At 40.1% G+C, this 19,736-nt stretch overlaps 1 protein-coding gene across 34 annotated transcripts in view; it reads left to right on the top strand.

Annotated features, from left to right (window-relative positions):
* Window positions 1-19,736, top strand: part of GRIP1 (glutamate receptor interacting protein 1) — a 656,016-nt gene that overhangs the window by 468,473 nt on the left and 167,807 nt on the right. For 24 of the 34 annotated variants that reach the window (XM_072741936.1, XM_072741927.1, XM_072741932.1 and 21 more), the window contains one exon: window positions 9,330-9,410. The exons of the other annotated variants lie outside the window; for them this stretch is intronic. In XM_072741936.1, coding sequence (XP_072598037.1) covers window positions 9,330-9,410 — 81 coding nt within the window. The remainder of the gene's footprint in view (window positions 1-9,329; window positions 9,411-19,736) is intronic. 34 annotated transcript variants of the gene reach the window in all.

The raw sequence follows: 19,736 nt of genomic DNA, 5'->3' as shown, positions 1-19,736 counted from the left end.
GAGCCCGATGTGGGACTCAATCCCAGGACTCCAGGATCATGCCCTAGACCAAAGGAAGGCTCCAAACCTCTGAGCCATCCAGAGATCCCTGCTGTGACTTTTGTTCATCTGTTCCTGCTGGAAACAATACCAAGGAAGAAGCATCCGAGTTATCATTTGTGATTCAGACACATGAGCATTGGGAATGCCAGAGGCAGAAAATGTGCAATTTCATGCTCATTAATTTCAGAGAGGATTTACAAATTAACCTGGCTTGAGATACTACTCTTCCAAAAAAACCTGTAGGCATCACCAAGCAGCACAGTTACTACAGACCCTTCCACAGGGTTGACCAGATACTCGGGGTCTCAGCAGTCCTTTGCATCAGCTCCTGAAGATCATAGGCCAGATTCTGTGCTGGAGACCTTCCCGGTTCCAGGAGAACTATATGCATCCAAGGGAGCAACGTTGTGTCTGAAGAAAAGAGTTTAGGGAGATAGTACCACAGAATATTCTTTCCCCCATGTTCCTGCCATGAGGCAGGAGATAATTTTTCACTTGGTTGTCTTTTACTGGCTAGGAGGTAGTAACACCATACTATGTCCTGTCTCCACCTTAATCAATCAACTGCTGTAGGTAATCCGACCTTAGGTGTATCCAGTTACCACCATAAACGAGCCATTTTAGGATTGTCAGAGGCTTTAGGGTGAATCAAGAGAAGATGGAATTCACTCGGAATCATAACATCATCACAGTTCATTTTCATTTGAGGAAACCGTTTCATAAGTAATTTGATAATTATAGTATTTGAGAACTAGCAAGAAGCTATTCGGCCTTCTTTGTAGGCTGCCATTGACACAATCAGGTGACAATCAGGACAGATGCATCCTCACCACCTGTGCTGTTGTTCTTGTTCAAATCACTTGGAACAGGGATTCCCAGATGTTACTGTGCAGACAGATCACCCGGAGATTTTGTTAAATCCTATCCATAGGTCTGGGGTGGGGCCAGAGATCCCACAGTTCTGACAAGCTTCCAGGTGATGGCCATGCTGCTTGTCTATGGACCACATTTTGAGTAGCAAGGAGTTGGCTAATGGGGCGGTGACAAAGATGGCCTTGTAAGGCAGGCCTACAGCAATATGAGCTCTATTGCTGGCATTGTTTTTAGCTATAATATGTGATCCCCGAAATGGTTATGTGATTGTGAGCAATATAATTTTACAGGACATTCTATCATTGTGAAGAAACCACCGTTACGCTTGTGTTTTTTTTTTGTTGTTGTTGTTGTTTTTTTATGATAGTCACAGAGAGAGAGAGAGAGAGAGAGAGAGAGAGGCAGAGACACAGGCGGAGGAAGAAGCAGGCTCCATGCACCGGGAGCCTGATGTGGGATTCGATCCGGGGTCTCCAGGATCGCGCCCTGGGCCAAAGGCAGGCGCCAAACCGCTGCGCCACCCAGGGATCCCTACACTTGTTTTTAAAATGAAGTCACTCTGTTTGGATGGGTCTTTTTTAATTGAATATTCAAAAGCAAAAGACCTGGTCCACTTTAAGAATATAAAGTACATTTGTGTCTGATTTATAAAACTGTACAGAAACCTGCAGAGTCAAGGATAGACAATAATGTCATGCAGATGCAAAACAAATAACACAAGACAGGAGGGTTAGTTGGAGAGGGAAACCATCTCTTCACAGGAAGAAGACGAGACAGGAGGAGCACATTGCCTCTGCCTTCTACCATCAAGCTCAGATCAATCCTGCTCCCTCTGGTTTAAACCTAGTTGGTGGACTACTTCATCCGTTGGGCAAGGAGATTAAACTGATTCATTCTCAAGTCAGATGTAAGCAGTTAACCATATGGTAGCTTCAACACACCAAAGCAATAGAATGGAAGCCCACGTATGACTCAGTAGCATCTGACTCTTGGAAAGATTGAGGGTGCATTTTCTGATTGGCCCTGCGAGGGATAAAGGTTATTTTATCAGACATTAAGAACTACTTGGGATCGAAGAGGAGTACTGAGCCATATCTTTGAGTGTGTTTTTCTTTCAATTGTGTGAGGGCATGGTGCTTGTATATATACATTATTTTAATAAGTGTAAGTTATAAGGAAGTCTATTGTCAAAACCCTTGGACAGCTACCCTTCAGGAAATCTTGCTTACATTTTAGGATGTGCCATCAAACCACCAAGGCAGCCGACTGAACTGGAGGTCTAGTGTCTAAAAAAGAGACAAAAAGAGACACACAATATACAGCCCTTATGACAGCTGTCTTGCAGTACATTCATACTGGGCTGGGATAAAATGTTCACAGGACCCAAGTCCTGAAAAGATTATGGTCCCACATCACACAAAACTCCCATGTTAGCCAAAAATTAAAATGGCCTGTTTCTTGATTTTTCTGATTGCGGAATTCTGGGTATGTTCTTGAAGTTGGAACTCCCTTCCTCTTCCCATGCATCCCCCCCACCAGTACCCTAAGCCCATGCTCCTTTTCCCCCTCAGCTACTGAAGCACATGTTGCAGTCTCAAACCCACGAGGCAATAAGGATTCCTCAATCACCATTCCACGTAAAATTTTATTATCTTTTCTCCACTTTGATTCTTAGTTTGCACATAGTAGGCACTAAACTTTGTGGAATGTAATTGAATTCAAGGGACAGATTATTCCCTCCACAATGGATTTCATTTTGTTCATGCATGAAAAACAGAGTTTTCTTCTGAGTTTGTAATGACACGCATGAACATTGTGGCATGAGCTGCCTATCTCCCTGCTGCTAGGAAATGGTCATAATGTTTAATTGCACAAAATGCCTTTTTTTCCCTAATCAAGAAGTTAAGGGATCCGCTGGCTTAGCAGGTGCCTCAATTGTGCATAATTAGTTGCTAAGAATTGTTTAGCATTGGCTGATTAGTCTCAGCCAGAGGAAATTAATTTTTTTTCTTGAACAAAGCTATGAACATAGCTAGAGATTCTTGAAACCACAGTCATATCCGCTCCTTCTGGGAAGCCAAGACACACTGGAATGGGGGAGGCAGGAGATGGAGAGACAAGCAGCCTGATTACACACGGATGCTATTTGACATCAGGCAACCATTCTAGGTAATGAGAACATGAGGGGACCTGAGTCCACTCCTCAAAGTGTGGTTCTCTTAGCTCCAGCTTGGGCTTCAATCGTGATGCAGAATGAAGCAGTACTCCTTAGACACCTGCTGCCTACCTTCCAGGCTTATAAACACCAGCTTCACTTGGAATATGTAATCAAAACAAATGATCTGTGTTTGCCTCTCCTGTGTTTGGCACATGAGGAGGAGATTGACCAAACTTGGGGGAATGAGAGGGACAGATGGTCCTCTCCATTGTTCCACTTCTGTTTTAAGTACATGGTTGACTAAGCCCTTTCTGTGCCTGTGTCACAGTGTCATTCTCCATTTAATGGAGGGCATTTTCCCTAGTCTCATGGGATGTCACTGTAAAGGGAAGCTGTGCTCTTCCTTCTTAAAACCAATATACAGCCCTTATGACAGTGAACGGCCATCAAGTGTGACAGTGATTATTTACCTGCTCATATGTCATTAGGAAAGGTTGACAGTTCTGACACCCTGTGATGCCCTTAACGATTACTTACAGCATTCCCTTCTGTGAGCAGTAGGCCACCAGTTGAATGTCTGCTTTGCCCCTGTGGTGACTTTCAATAAGGATCCCTTTTTAAATGATCCACCATCAAAGTCAAAGCTGGAAGTCCTGCATGAAAATCAGAATTCTTTTGCTTAAAGGCATTATTTTATTATTTTTTTTTTTCGGAGAAATTTTCTTTAATTATTTCTTTTTTTTTAAATTAATTTTTATTGGTGTTCAATTTACCAACATACAGAAAAACACCCAGTGCTCATCCCGTCAAGTGTCCACCTCAGTGCCCGTCACCCATTCCCCTCCAACACCCGCCCTCCTCCCCTTCCACCACCCCCTAGTTTGTTTCCCAGGGTTAGGAGTCTTTATGTTCTGTCTCCCTTCCTGATATTTCCCAACATTTCTTTTCCCTTCCTTTATATTCCCTTTCACTATTATTTATATTCCCCAAATGAATGAGAATATACACTGTTTGTCTTAAAGGCATTATTTTAAAGATTGTTTGATATATCTTTCTGTGGTCTAGATGAAAATTAAAGGAAATATATTTTATTTTTTTTAAGATTTATTTATTTATCTATGAGAGAGAGAGAGAGAGAGAGAGAGAGAGAGAGAGGCAGAGACACAGGCAGAGGGAGAAGCAGGCTCCATGCCGGGAGCCCGATGCGGGACTCAAACCCGGGACTCCAGGATCGCGCCCCGGACCAAAGGCAAGCTCCAAACCGCTGAGCCACCCAGGGATCCCCAGGAAATATATTTTAATATATTTTAGTTAATATAACAAAGAGTCACAAATTTTTAAGGTGCGTGTTAATTCAATACTTAATATCTGTTGGGTGATGATGTGACAGTAAAGGAATAGGCTATAAATAAACCTAGAAAAAGAAAAATCAGAGTTAGGAAGGAGAATAGCGCATAACAAATGCTTGGCTTTCTTCAGGTTGCTTATTTATAATAAATGCTCTAGTTCGAAAGTTGACTATAGTTCACTCGTCTATCAGCAAATGTTTAATGAATGCATGTTATATGTCAGGCACTGTTCTAGAGATGTTATCTACTGATTTCCTTTCCTTAATATTTGACATATTTTTTAATTCATTTATGCAATCGGATGGAACTTGAAAATCTACTTAGTGTCTCCCTGATAAGATAATGAAGTATTAACATGGATCTTATATTCACTGAAAATTTAAGCCCTTACTGAGGAACAGTGCATTGTATTGACATTTATTTTAAATTTGTATGTTCCAAAAAGTAAACTTAAAACTATAGATTGGTTCTGTGGTACAATTTAAGTACACTTCATTTTAGAAGGGGGAATGAGATTTATATAGACACAAAAGGAATTAGCTATGATTACACATTTTCATAGCCTTCATAGTACAATTTTTAAAAGATTTTTATTTATTCATGAGAGACACAGAGAGAGTGGGGGGGGGCAGAGACACAGGCAGAGGGCGAAGCAGGCTCCATGCAGGGAGCCTGACGTGGGACTCGATCCCAGGTCTCCAGGATCAGGCCTGTGCTGAAGGCAGCACTAAACCACTGAGCTACCTGGGCTGCCCCATTGTAGAAATTAACTTACAATTATGCAAGCTCTCTGCTGAAGTGGTGTGTCCAGACGCTTACCTGTGTGACACAGAGGCATGCGACTAAGAGCCTATCAAAGCTCATTATTCATCCAAGAGGAAATACTGTCAGGAGGAAAGAACATGGGGAAAAAATTAAAGAAATTCAGTCCAGACTTACTTTAGATGTGTGTACTATAAATTTACCTCTTTGGACTTCAAGTCCTGACTATAATATGAAAGAATGGTCTAAATCATCCCTTGTCACCATGAAATTCTAATGATATGGGACAGCTCAGTGGTTGAGCACCTGCCTTGGGCTCAGGTCGTGATCCTGGGTCCAGGGATCGAGTCTCACATCAGGCTCCTTGCGGGGAGTCTACTTCTCCTTCTGCCTGTGTCTCTGCCTCTCTCTGTGTGTCTCTCATGAAAAAATAAATAAAATCTTTAAAAAAAATAAATTCTAATGATGTGTCAACCAATCTCCATTAAGGAACACATGAGAAAACCACAATAGCTCTCCATGACTTTATGCTCAAGGATTAAAACGTACCCCAGACATTCTTATCCTTTAGTATCCTATGATGGAGCCATCAGCCATTGATTTATCCAGTGTCTTTTCTCCACTTCTACTTTCAACCAAAGTTTGAATCAAGAGTTGACTTTGAATAAATCACATCAAGAGTTGATATCTATTCTATGATGGGTAGCTTTTTATAAAAGGCCTGTATTACCTCCTAGAAGTTTAAAATAAACATATATTCTTAGGAAACATTTCTTTAAAAACAAATGTTAGCCATCTGTATGTCTTCTTTGGAGACATACAAATTGCCAACAGACACATGAAAAAATGCTCAGCAGCACTCGGCATCAGGGAACTACAAATTAAAACCACAATAAGATACTGCCTCATACCAATCAGAATAGCTATAATTAACAACTCAGGAAACAACGATTGTTGGTGAGGATGCGGAGAAAGGGGAACCCTCGTAAACTGTTGGTGGGAAGGCAGGCTGGTGCAGCCACTTTGGAAGACAGTGTGGAGATTCCTCAAGAAGTTACCAGTAGAGCTACCCTATGACCCAGCAATTGCATTTATCCAAATGATACAAACATAGTGATCCTAAGGGGCACATGCATCCCAGTGTTTGTAGCAGCGATATCCACAATAGCCAAACTATGGAAAGAGCCCAGATGTCCACAGGTGAATGGGTAGAGATATATGCACAATGGAATATTACTCAGCCATCAAAAAGAATGAAATCTTGCCATTTGCAACAATGTGGATAGAACTAGAGGGTATTATGCTAAGTGAAATAAGTCAGTCAGAGACAAATACCATATGATCTCGCCCATATGTGGAATTTAAGAAGCAAAGCAAAACAAAACAAAACAAAAAAAGAAACAAAACAGATGAACATGGGGGAAGGGAAGGGAAAAAAATAAGATGAAAATTGAGAGGGAGACCATCCATAAGAGATTCTGAACTCTAGGAAACAAATTGAGGGTTTCTGGAAGAGTGGTGGGTGGGGGGATGAGGTAACTGAGTGATGGACATTTCAAGGGCCATGATGTGATGAGCACTGGGTGTTACATGAAACTGATGAATCCCTAAATTCTACCTCTGACACGAATTTAAAAAACACACAAATGTTAAATGGTACCACGCTGCTGTGTTGCTGTGTTCGCCTTAACTCTCATGATAAATGTTACCAGGATTCTGACTCACTGACATTAGGAATTATTGTTTTCACTCTGATTGACCTTGGCAAGCTATTCTTAGATAATATCAAACTTACTTCAGTCTGGAACTTTGGCCAATACAACTTCGGGCTTCTAGAGAATTGTTTACTTTTGTTTATGCTTAGTAAGGACACTCTTAATACTGAGGGTTGGACTGGGGGCTGGGGAATGGATATGTAAGAGCTGGCCAGGTAATCATTTGTAATGTGGTTTCAGCCTTATAAGGATATGCTTAACTAGACTATCTCCACTCTAAATCAAGAAAACTGTTTTCAAACATAAATGAAAAATTAATTTTACAAAGGTTGACTATTTCTATAGTGCAAAGTGGTAAATTTCTAAAAAATAAAATAAAATAAAAATAGCTCCTTAGAGTATTGACTGCAAAAACCCCCAGAGTCTCCTGGGCAAATCTCTTATTGCCCTTTAAGAAAATCCAATGCTGGATTCAACCCAAGACTTTAATTGGCTAGACTCTTGACAAATTGAAACCTGAAGAAAGCCTGTAGGCTTCCAAGATGCTGTCCCTAAAACTAGTTGTTATGATCTACATCTCCTTGGCTCAGTGCTCTGTACTCATTAAGTATACAGTTTCAAAGTTTTGGATTATGTCAGAAAATATATTTTAATTGGTTTTATAAAGAATCCTGATTTTCATAATAGTAGGTTTAACAGGTGCTGTATAAAGCATATTGTCTGGTCATTAAATCAGTACTGTGCGAAAAGCACTCAAATTCCACTCAGGTGGAAATGGTGGGGCAAATAGAGACTTTTGTAGTGCAATGCTTACATTTTTGGTTGTGGTTTCTGATTATTGCATTTTCAAGGAGAAGAGTCAAAAATCTAAGATACTGTATCATAAGCACAAATGATGCCGTTGATTGTATTGGTATCTGAAAGTTAATAGATTACATGTATGGTTGGAAGAACATAAAGAATTGTGTGACAAATGGAATATAAACACAAAACAGCGTGATTTCCATTTTTTAAGTTGATTGCAGATTACAGCACTGTTAATCTTTCCTTTTTGTCTTTGCTTATAAAAGCCTTGTTAGTTTTATGAAGAAATCGTGAATTATTTCAAACCAAAAGTACATCCTACAAAGGAATCGAGTTCCTCAGTTTTGAAACACAGACCACTCAGTTGGGAGAATTCATGTTTTCAGATGATAAAGCCTATTTGCTGAATTAAATCCTTGTTATGTTTAATAGTTTACGATGTACAATATGGTTCTTTTTAATCATTTAATGATTTCCTATTACAAAAATAACCACAACAAACCTACCTAACAGTGTGACCGGAGGTACCATTTGGCTCATCTGCCTTGACTACATATGCTCGTTAATTATTTTACATTGTGTCTACTCAGGACATTTATATCTTATTCTTGAAAGTGTTTACGGTTGTCACGCAGACGTCTCTTACTTGATACAAATGCCCCATGCGAACTGGAAAGAATTCTTCCTTTCTTTTTTAACCCTAATATTTGCCATCCTAGAGCTTTACTCCTGTATTCCAAGCCAGATTACACCTTTTTCAATATTTAAATAAAAATCACTTTCCTGAGAATTTCATGGACCCACCCCCTCCATGATCTTGCCACCTAGTGTGTTGCTCATTCAGCTTCTTTCCTAACTGTCCCTGGTATGCTGAGCTTTAGACCTTCTGGCTTTTCAGTTCTCTCAATGATTCTGCAGGTTATTTTTATCTCTTTCTAAAAGAGGGTGAATCAGTCCATTGCAATATACGTCTTCTTTTGCCAAATCATCATTCCTTCCCTGTTCCCAACATAGCTTCTCTGGTCTTCCTCTAAATGTCCCTGTCCCTCCATTTTGCTCTGGATGCCATTTCGCACTTCCAAGAGGAACCTACTAACTCTGTGTTGTCTTTATTTTCCTGCAATACTAATGCTCTGTCATCTGCTTATAATGCTCTGTCATCTGAAATATAATATTTCTTTTCATTTCCTTTGGTCTTCTATCTGATTGTTCATAGTGCCCACTGAGCCATTTTATTCCTTCTTTGTCTTCCTCTTACTGATGTTCACCGATGCTTATTGATCAATGAATGTAGGTGACAGGCAAATAATTTTGTATGCTGTATTTGCATAGTTCTTATCATTTTATGCCTTCACGTACACGATAACTTGATCCTGACAATCCTAAGAGGTAGATGAGAAAGTATCTCCCTCTTTTGTAGGTGAGAAAACAAGTGTTCAGAGCATTTGCAATGACTCATCCCATGGCTAAGTCAAAGTTAAGACTCAGATCTCCCAACTCTTTCTCCCATCCCATCCCATATCACCTCTCTCTCTCTCTGGCAGAAGGATTGCAATCCATTAAAAGATCTTCACTGCGTTAGAAACTGGATGGAAATTAACCAAACGCTTCATTGTACCTTTGCAGATGAGAGCCCCTACACTAAATCCGCCAGCCAGACAAAGCCGCCTGATGGAGCGTTGGCTGTGAGGAGACAGAGCATCCCAGGTTAGACCAGACTGTTGGATTTTTCAGCTGTTTTACTTTTGAACCCTGTTATTTGCTGATCCTGAATAGTTCCACCTTGGTAATAAAAATCAATGCTATTTCATAGGGTGTAGACCACACTCTACACGACTCGTTCGAAGGATGTTCATAAACGCTAGACTTTGGGAAAGCTTGCCAACTTGTGAGAATTCATCTTATGTGCAAATCCTTTGTAAAATGACTTGAAGTTATGGCAGCTCTCACTCATTTACCAACTCTCTTCTCTGTTTCCAGGGGGTGACTTTCACAGCAGCATCTATTTCTTTACTGAGCCATACAAGGCAGGACAAAGGGGTTCGAAATTGCTGGGGCAGACATATATTTGCTGAATAACAAATTGCTCCTTTCTTCTTAGCTCTTTGAACCTGGATTTACTTGCACTGGGCAACTCTTGTAAAATTCTGGGGCTTTGTCTCCTTAGGAAGCTGTGATTGGGATTCTCGTAATATGATAAGTGATACCTGTTTTTTTCAACACAACATTTTGGACAAAAAGAATGCCTTTGCTCCAAAACTTCAATATTTTGAGAATGGCACAAAAGTTCTGAAGGAGGAAAAAAATTCAAAATACTACTCAAGCTTGGTGTGAACTAATTAAGTCATGGAAAACCTCTCATGGAAGCAACAGTACTTAAGCGAAGGGTGAAAACCATTAATACATTTGGACATTTATCAAAACTAACGTCTTTATATGTTTTATACAAGTAAATTGAGTACAGCTAAACCTTAGCTATGGGATTTTAGAGCATAGTAGTTTAACAATTCAGGAGAAACAAAGCAGTGTTTCCAACGTGAAATCGAATTGTTTGGCAAAGTCCGTCAGTGACAAGGGGAATTTTTTTCCATTTGAATAAGAGCTCAATTTGAGTCCAGTTTCTGAGCACCCCTGCTCATGATTATTATTTACTTTGATAAGAATGACATGTGGCTATTTTTATTCTGATTCTGAAGGCTTGGGTTCATTATGAAAGTACGTGGCTTATAAAGAGGCGTATTATGAACGTGTTATACATCCTGGTTTGTGTGCTTTGAAGATTCTAAAGTAATTTGAATTCTATAATTAGATGGCATCACCCAGTGCCAAGATTTCTTCCAATCCATCCTATAAAACATCGTACTGAATTCTGGTCACATTTAGAAAAACTACTGTAGTCAGCTATGGGCTGTGTTCTCCACTTTCTCTTTGTCAGCAGTAAAGAAGTGCCCAAAGTTTGAAGTTCAAGGATGCCAGTTCCCCATCAATCCCTTCTTGGCTTCTCTGCATTAGCTAGTAGGCACTACTCCTCTGTTGGGAAGAGTGAAGAGACTTCCTAGTGTCCTTACCACTTCATGTGATATTGAACAAAAGCACTGTCTATGATCATGTTTTCCTTTCATGGTTACTAAGTTATAACACATGTTTGAGGGCCAAACTTTCCCCCAAAGTCATTAAGTCATTTTGTAAGTTACATGCTATGTATACAGAAGTCGTTCATCATAATCTTTAGTTCATGACACACGATGATTCTTCTTTACAGAGCTTTTTCCTTTGGTCCTCCTTATATCATTTTAATTAGAATCACGAACCTTTTTTTTAAGGCTTCCTGGGTTATTTTCTTAGGGTTTAAACATGGACAAACACCTTTTTTTGTTCATCTCCAATGAGGTAGCAGCCAGAAGGGTGGTGGGTCTTGAGAATCCTCTTATTTAGGACAGTCCAAGAAAAAAAGACTTCACCAGCCAGAGGGCTGAGATACCAAAATGGTTAATAGCTGATCATTAAATACTATTATCATAAGGAGAAAATTAAGGAACTTCTTAGAAACTGCTTCTAACACATGGAGCTCTGAACTTTAAGTTACTTGACTTTACTGTCTTATTTAAAAGTACCTATTAATTTTTGTTCTGACCAAAAAAAAACAAACAAACAAACAAAAAAAGGAGAGGAGTCCTCCCTTGATCTATGGCCAAGAAGTCGCTTAAGGAGAGCTCTAACCCAGTATCCACGAGTCTTAACCAGTTACCTACTATGTTTACTACCTTTAGTCTTAATGAAGTCCATGAGAAAGAAATGCACAAAGGAAGAACCTAGGAAAATGCACACTCTTTGTTAATTGCCGAAATGTTAGCTGAAAAGTCCTGAAATGTTCTCCTGTTGAACTCCATTGGGTCACATAGAGCCAGAAGAGCAAAATGCAAGTTTACAGCCTCTGTTCCTTCCTTCCTTCTGTGCTGACTCCCCAATCTTACTTTCCTCAAAGGTGTTTTACCACCTTGGTAGCAAGGAAAGTTATATCTAGAGAAAAAGGCAGCAAGGAATTGAAAGAAGGCCTAATCAGGTCTTTCTTGGCTAATCTAACAAACCCTGGATCTTCTCAGTGGGAGGGAGCTCTCAGGGCAGATGCAGCTCTATGGCTATTTGGTTGCCCCAGATACTATAAGCAAACACAAGGAAGCTGGAACCTTAAGGGAGCTCTGGTTTTCCTCACATCTACCCCCATACTCCATTCTCAACAACCCAAGGATGATGACTGAATATGATCCTTCGTGTTAGCACTTTCTCTGATGGAAAGGGTGAGAGTGTAGTGGAGGAAAGGTGTAGGGTAGTGGAAGGCATATTAAACTTCTCTATCCAAGTTTTTTTAGTTCTTTGAAACTTATTCTACAAATGTAGACCTGACGCTTCCTGGTATAAATATCTATACACATATACATAGGCAAGATTTCTTAACATGGGCTCCCCTATTTTCATGGCATGAGAAAGAGCAACTTGTAATAATTCTGTCCTAAAGAGGTAATCTTGAATGTTTAACAGAAATAAAATTTGCTTTTCATTCACACCAAGACCCACTACCTCTGTCTAAACTCACAATTGCTGCAGCAATTATTTTATACTCACAAGTCAAATATGTGTCTTTTATTAAGTGGCAATTCCAACTCTAAGTCCTTTCATCCTCCTCCCTTTCTCTTTTCACAAAGGGAATGAATTCAACATCTCTTAGGAGCAAAATACATTTGCTTTTGATAAAGGAGAAATGCATAATTCATGCTATTTGGAAATTTGTCATTTTAATCATGTCTCTTACAACGCTAAATGTGCAGGAAAAAAGATTTTTTTTAGCCTTTCATAAAGTTTTGTAAAATTTTAATAATGATGATAGTAAAAAAAAAATAACACAAGTGTCTCTATGACACTGAAGTTTAAATTTAGATTAAAGGCCTGTTAAGTCTGTTAAAAAATATATTAAGGTGTCACATTTTCAATCTCATTTCTGCCCATTTTTTAATCAAAGAGGAAGAGGTGATTTCCAAGTACATTTTGAAGTAACAGATCCTGCCACACATCTATGTTTATTAAAAAGAATCTCTTGATCTGTTCCCATTTATTTGACAGATTATTGGTGAACTGAAATCTTGACCACTCGAAGGGTTTGTCCAAATTATTAGAGGAAATCTGTACTGACTCTTAGTTTAACACATTTTGCAATAATCTGTGGCTTTACCAACTTAGAGATGAAGCATTCACTTATGTCTGTCTAATATCAATGAAGGGAAAAGATAGGATACTACTATAGACCTCAGGGCCTGGAGTTAGTGTATTATTTATTTGACATGCTTCTTCTTTCCAAGTTGGATAGCTTTCTTTGACTATGCTAGTCTTGACAAAGATTTCTGGGCAATTCACAAAGGCAAGAAGATATCAAGCATTCACATCAATAGTATCTCCGAACTTTCATGCCCCAGGAAAATTATCTTAACTCTGGAGCCAAAATGAGCTATAGAAGTTTGCATGGGATTTTTTTTCTTCCTAGAATATAAAAAATGACACTTCTCAATTTGGCCATAATGGAATGAAGTGTATATCAGTTATTCTTGCTTCTCACATTTGGGTATTTGCTGGGGGAGTAAAACTATGGAGCCGAGTCTGACATGGCTATTAGCCCAAGATGTATACACCCAGGCCGTTTAGAATACATCCAGGGAGACTCAACACCTACTGAAAAAATCAGTCTGGAAAATACTACAGGGCCCTTGGCACCACAGAGAAGCTGGCGACCTTGAATTATGGAAGAAAGGACGGGAACTTTGAAGGCTTTGCCATCTCTGTCCAGCATCCTTCCCATCTTTGTTAGCACACAATTTGACGCTTCATTGGTCAAAGTTTTCATTATTACAGCACATATAGTGTGACATTTACACTAGGATTTTATAGCTGTAACATTGTTCGGATGTATGAAGGGCATGTGCTCTGGTTTGGGGCTGGTTCTCCTTTCTTCTGTTTGGTTCCACCATTGAGTTCCCCCAAAAAATGGGCAAGTCTCACAGGTGGCAACCTAAAACCAGCCAACTTGAGCACGGAGGAAATGTACAAAGGAAGGTGCTGCACAACGTCTATGTTTATCAAATCATCACATTGTTCCCTTAAAGAATCTTACCGTCTTGACAACTACATCTCAATAAAGCTGGGGTTTAAAAAAAGAGGTAAAGGACCAGTACATTTCCATTGTATGCATAAATGACTTAGAAAAGAAAATTTGATGTGTGTGTGTGTGTGTGTGTGTGTGTGTGTGTGAAGGAGTGGTTCATAGTGGTCCTGCAACTCTTATAATTTTCAAATTCTTTCAAAGATAAAAAGTCAAATAAAAAAAAAGAGGAATGATGTTACACAAATGCTGCTCAAAGATACTGCAGCAAACTCTGCTGTGAGGGAGAGAGTGGCCCACACAGGACAATAGCAAAAGACGAGCACCTCTGCTACTCAGTCAGGCTGTCCCTGCAACCTCAAACACATGCAGCGGACCAAGGTCAGGACAAGGGGACTAAGGTCCAGGATGTGCCCTACCAGAGCCCCTCACAGTCAGCATTAAGAACACAAAACGGGGGCACCTGGAGGGCTCAGTCAGTTAAGCATCTGGCTTCAGCTCAGGTCATGATCTCAGGGTCCCGGTATCAAGCCTCTCATCGGGCTCCTTGCTCCATGGGGAGTCTGCTTCTCCCTCTCCCTCTCTCTCTTTCTCTGTCAAATAAATAAATAAAATCTTAAAAAGAAAAGAACGCAAAACAGCAGTGTTTACCAGCTTTCTAATTATTGAATATTTAAGAAATTAGCAAAACGATAAAGGATCTTTAGTGATAAATTTCTAAGATGATAGATCGAGACTATTGGGAGCTGCACAGACGTCTGAGAGTCTGTCCACACCTCTACCTATTTGTTTTGTCCAGAGTACTAGATCTATCACTCTATAGTGTGATCAAGTACTAACTAACTAGATCTATCACTCTATAGAGTGATCAAGTACTAACCAGATCTATCACTCTATAGAGTGTCAAGTACTAGATCTATCACTCTATAGTGTGATCAAGTACTAGATCTATCACTCTATAGAGTGATCAATTTATTGTTTTTTTTCTTTGTCATTCCCTCCAAGGTAAGCTACTGGAGGGCAGTCACAGCCTATGTCTTGTTCAGGCGCGTGTGTACAGAGCACAGAGGAGTGCCAGGCAAACGGTAGGTCCTCAGGCCTTGCTTGGGGGATGGACGAGCTGCGGGTTTGCTCTGTGCAGAGTCTGTCCCCTTAGGGCTAAAGTACTTGGCTACAAAACAAGTGTTCACAGTCTCTGTTTACCGTATATTCTCTGACTGGTGAAATGCTGCGCAGCAGCTGTTCACCCGAGCCTTGAGGCCACCCTGAGTGTGACATTTCCAAGGAAATCATCTGCTGCCCAAGACTAATGAGTGAAATAAATATAAGTCAGCTAGAAGCTAGGGAATTTTAAAGGCCAGAGGTCTCCCTCCAGCCTTATCTGTTTCCGTGTGAGCAGAAAATGTGCAGTCCTAGAACCCTGCAAAACCCTGCAAGTCGGGACAGAATTTAACAATAAAGTTGACAAGATGAGAATGAGTCATCCAGGTGTTCTGCTGTAGGAAATAAAAGGCTAAAAAAATATATATGGGAAAATAGCCAGAGTCTATAAATAGACTGATGCAAAGCACAACTTATTACTTATTATGGCAGGTACACATTAAAGATTTCCCCTGGAGCACTGATCCACTTTGCTGCGTGGCTGCTTGTACGCACCGAGCTCTCAAATAACACCAGGCAAAACGAGAGCCAGCTTGATTTGTGTGTTCAGTGCTGCCGCTTTCATTAGCGATTCGGAAAAATGACAGTCTATTATGTTTGAACTTCTCTCACCCCTCGGTAAACGTGGGTGAAATATAATAAAGTGGTACATATGCAGCAAACAATTTTTAAACCATAACTCTCCGAGCATGCAATTTAGGGGGGAAATTATTTGTAGTGAATTAGTGCTGTGCCTTGATATTCCCCAAGCCCCCTGTGCTTACAGGAGTGGTGGCATTTGGTCAACGTCATGCTCTAGATACACATAGTAATCAGACGGAGTGACTGTGGTGGCCAGCACAGCCTCCCAGGGTCTGAAGATCATTTTACAAGGAGGCTCAAGGATATGTGCACAACAGCTATAAGGAGAAAGCCCTTTCCCTCTACTACTTTTGCACTGAAGAGAAATTAATTCTCCCAGTTTCCAAGTGAGGGAGATCTTCAATCAGGGTTTTTAAATCAAGTGACTTTAGAGAAGTAGGCTGGGTGAAAGTTGTATTGATTGACTGGCGCTAGGGAAAGTGAAGAACCTTACACAATTTACTGTAGAACAGAGCAGTTGGGCCCGTCGATATTCTCTTACGACATGGCTTGGAATAGCTTCCCAGATCTGTCACTCACATGTCATCCTTATAATGTTGGTTATGTATCCGTGTTCTATTCATACTATAATTAATGTGGATTTCAATACATTTCTATTGATCCCCCTTTTTCTTAGCTTTACCCAAGCCTTTGTTATCTGGCTTTGATATACTATTTATATTCTCTGACATAAATTTTTAAAATCTCTAACTCTGAAATTTTTGTAAAGACTATGTGTCTTCTCAAATACATCCACTAGTGGTTATGTACCCCCATACTTCAGGAAGCACCAGCCTGGAATGAGATTCTTCTCAGAAGAAAGCACGTCAAGAACCCCAAAGCTGTGTACTTTGTTTGTTTGTTGATAAGTTGGTGTAGATTCACAGTGCAAAAATGGGTCATTTGAATGGGAATAGAAGGCATTTAGGACTTTTGCTATAAAATAAGAAATACTAGAAGAGAAACAGGAGGTTGAACAATATTAATCCAAAGCTCAGGGATAGACAAGAATGCATTGATCATAAGAGTAACCTAATCTAGAAAGATAAAGTGAGAGAAGCTATAGATAATTATAAAAATACGAATTGCCATTCATTTCATGCTACGCTTCAAGTGTTGGACTAACCATGTTAATAAATATTGATTTTTTTTTCTTCGTCACAATTCCTTCAGGAAGTAAGTTTTATTTCTTCTTCTCTAATAGATGAGCAAACTCAAGTTTGGGGAGCTAAAATATCTTGCCCATGGTCACAGGGCCTAGAAAATAGTGGAGCTTAGGCAAACCCTGGATAAAAATCAAGTTCAACCAAAATCCTGAGCAGTGCATAAAACAAGAAGGCGGTGGAGACGATCTTTAATGAGTAAGAGATGTAAAGACTTTGGCTTCTACAGGCCAACTGAACCTCTACTCAGAAGTATCCAGAAAATGTAAGGTATCCATCTCATTTACAACCAACTGGCGCCCTTCACTGGGGTGGGTCAGTGAGTGAAGGCCGAAGTCATGGAGATCGTACCGTTATCTCTCTAAGTAACAAAGACCTAAGAGAACCTGGGGAGGAAAACTGGTGGTGCTTCAGGCTGTGCTGTAATTTCTTCTATACAGTTGTGATTTTCAGGGCTTCCAATTCAAGGGAAAAGATTAAAATTGGCCAAGTGGGCTTGTAAATACTTGTTCTTAAACTGGTAACACTATAGCTCTATACTTCATGTTTCCCTTTTAAAACTTTGGAAGAATACAGAGCTTTAAGATAACACTGAATAAATCAATCTCTTTGTTCTGTGGCAGAGCATTTAACCTTTCAAAGACGTTTCTAAAATCAGTTCATGTATATCGCCCATTATCGGATTAAATGAGTAAAGACTGACCCCAGGCAATGTGCTCACTGTTTCTCTATATATATAATATATTTTATATACACACATTTTATATTCTTTTACACGTTCCTAAAGTGTATTACTGAATTACATGTTAAACTGGTGTTACAGGATTTCTGCTTCATAACTGGAGGAAAATACTTTATAGAGCCTGCCAAATCTCTTTTTCTCTTTAGGAGTTTGATTGCACCTCTGGTCCTTTCCCGTATTCTGCATAGAATGTAAACAGTTGGCGCATCCATCCCATGTCTTTAACCCTTGCATTCTTGGCTGCATTGCTTTTATTTTTTCTCCAGCCAGGCTTTTATTTGCTCCCTAAATCCATTATAATTAACATGATCTCTCTCTTTTTTTTTAATTCTGAGTTTTTATCGAAACTGACCCTTATGCAGTCATTCAACATTTAATCATTCAACAACTTATTGGGCACCTACTATGTGCCTTTTACTATCCCAGGTACTAGGAATATCCTACAAGCCTCTGTCTTCCTGGAGTTGGCCCACTAGTGGAGGAGACATACATTCAACAAGCGCCTAACATAAGGTTAGACTGTGCTAAGTACAATAAAATGGAATAAACTAGTATATGGGGTAGAAAGGAGAGGGTACAGAAGGACATGGGCTCTTGGTTTGCAAGGAAAGTCAAGGATGGGCTCTGGGAGGAAATAACATTTGAGGGATCCTAAGATGAGGGTGAACCACATAATGCTCTGGAAGAAGTAGAGTGTAGACCAAAAGAATAGCAAGTGCAAAGGCCCTGAGGTCAGAACAAGTTTGCCTTGTTAAAGAAACTGAGAGAAAACCAGCATGGGCAGAAAGGGAGAAGTAAGACTGAGAGTGGTAAGAAATGAGGTCAGGGGATGCCTAGCTGGCTCGGTCACTAGAGAATGCAACTCTTGATCTCGGAGTTGTAGGTTCAAGCCCCACATTGTAGAGATTACTTAAAAGTGTCAAGATTACTTAAAAATAAAACCAAGGAAGGAAGGAAGATAGATAGATAGATGATAGATAGATAGATAGATAGATAGATAGATAGATAGATAGATGATAGATAGATAGATAGATAGATAGATAGATAGATAGATAGATGTGGTTGGAGAGAGAGAGAAACAATGATGGGTTCTGTAGAGCTTGTAGCCAAGGTAAGGGTAAGAGTTTGGAACTTACTCTGAGTGTGACCCAAAGCTACTGCCGGGGTTGAACAGTTGAGGTACGACACAATTCTTTTTAAAATCTCTCTGGATTTTATATGGAAAATAGACTTGAAGGGCACAAAGGTGGAAACAGGAAGATCAGTTGCCATTGCAGTATTTCAGACAAGAAATGATGGTGGGTCAGGCAAAGATGATGAAGGCGCAGGTCGTGAAAAGTGGTCAAATTTTGAAGAAAGACTCCCCAGAACCTAATGAAATGAGGTGAGATGTGGAATGGGAGAAGAAAAGAAGAATCTAGAAGGAGTCCAAGGCCTTTGCTCTTCACTGGACGAACAGAGGTGCCATTTATTGAGACAGAGAGCCACCGAGGAAGACCTAGATTGGCAGAAGGGTGCATAGGGAACTCAAAGGAGAGGCCCTTGGAGATACAAATTTTGGAGGCATCAGCCATATGCACACCCGTGGCGATGGGTGAGATCATTTAGGCGGTGCAGATAAGGGTGGGGTCTGAGGCCTGAGGTTGGAGCACACCAGGCTTCAGAGGTCAGCAGTGAAGAAATAGAGGCAGTTGAAGGAGAACCAGGAGAATGGAATCCAAGCTAAGAACCACATGTCACTGAGGTGGGAGAAACAAATTGCATCAAATATTGATGATAAGATGAATAAGATGAGGCCTGAGAATTGACCATCAGATGGTCTAGGAAGTTATTAGTGGCTGGTTCCAATAACAGGGTATGAGCAAAAGCCTGATTTGAGTGGGTTGAGGTAAGAATAGGACAGAGAAGACAGAGAAGGTAAACAGAGACAGAGAAAGTAGGCAGTTTTTTCAACCTCTCAGATAAACTATCAAGAGAAATAGAAAAATGGGACAGTAGCTGGAGAGGACATGTGATCCTGGGAGAGAGGAACTCTTTAAAAAAAACAAAAAAACAAAATATGGGAGAGGTAACTGTGCTTGTGTGCTAATAGGGTTGATTCCAGTGGGGTGGGAGGAGGAAGAGGGGATAAAAGTAAACCCAAAGTCTTTGAAGCAGCTAGAGGGAGACCATCCAGCATTCAGTGGGCATATCAGCAA

This window comes from Vulpes vulpes, chromosome 16 (assembly GCF_048418805.1).
Source record: "Vulpes vulpes isolate BD-2025 chromosome 16, VulVul3, whole genome shotgun sequence".
In the NCBI taxonomy this organism is placed as follows: Eukaryota; Metazoa; Chordata; class Mammalia; order Carnivora; family Canidae; genus Vulpes; species Vulpes vulpes.
The sequence above is the reverse complement of the archived record's forward strand: the minus strand, read 5'-3'. Positions and strand labels throughout refer to the sequence as shown.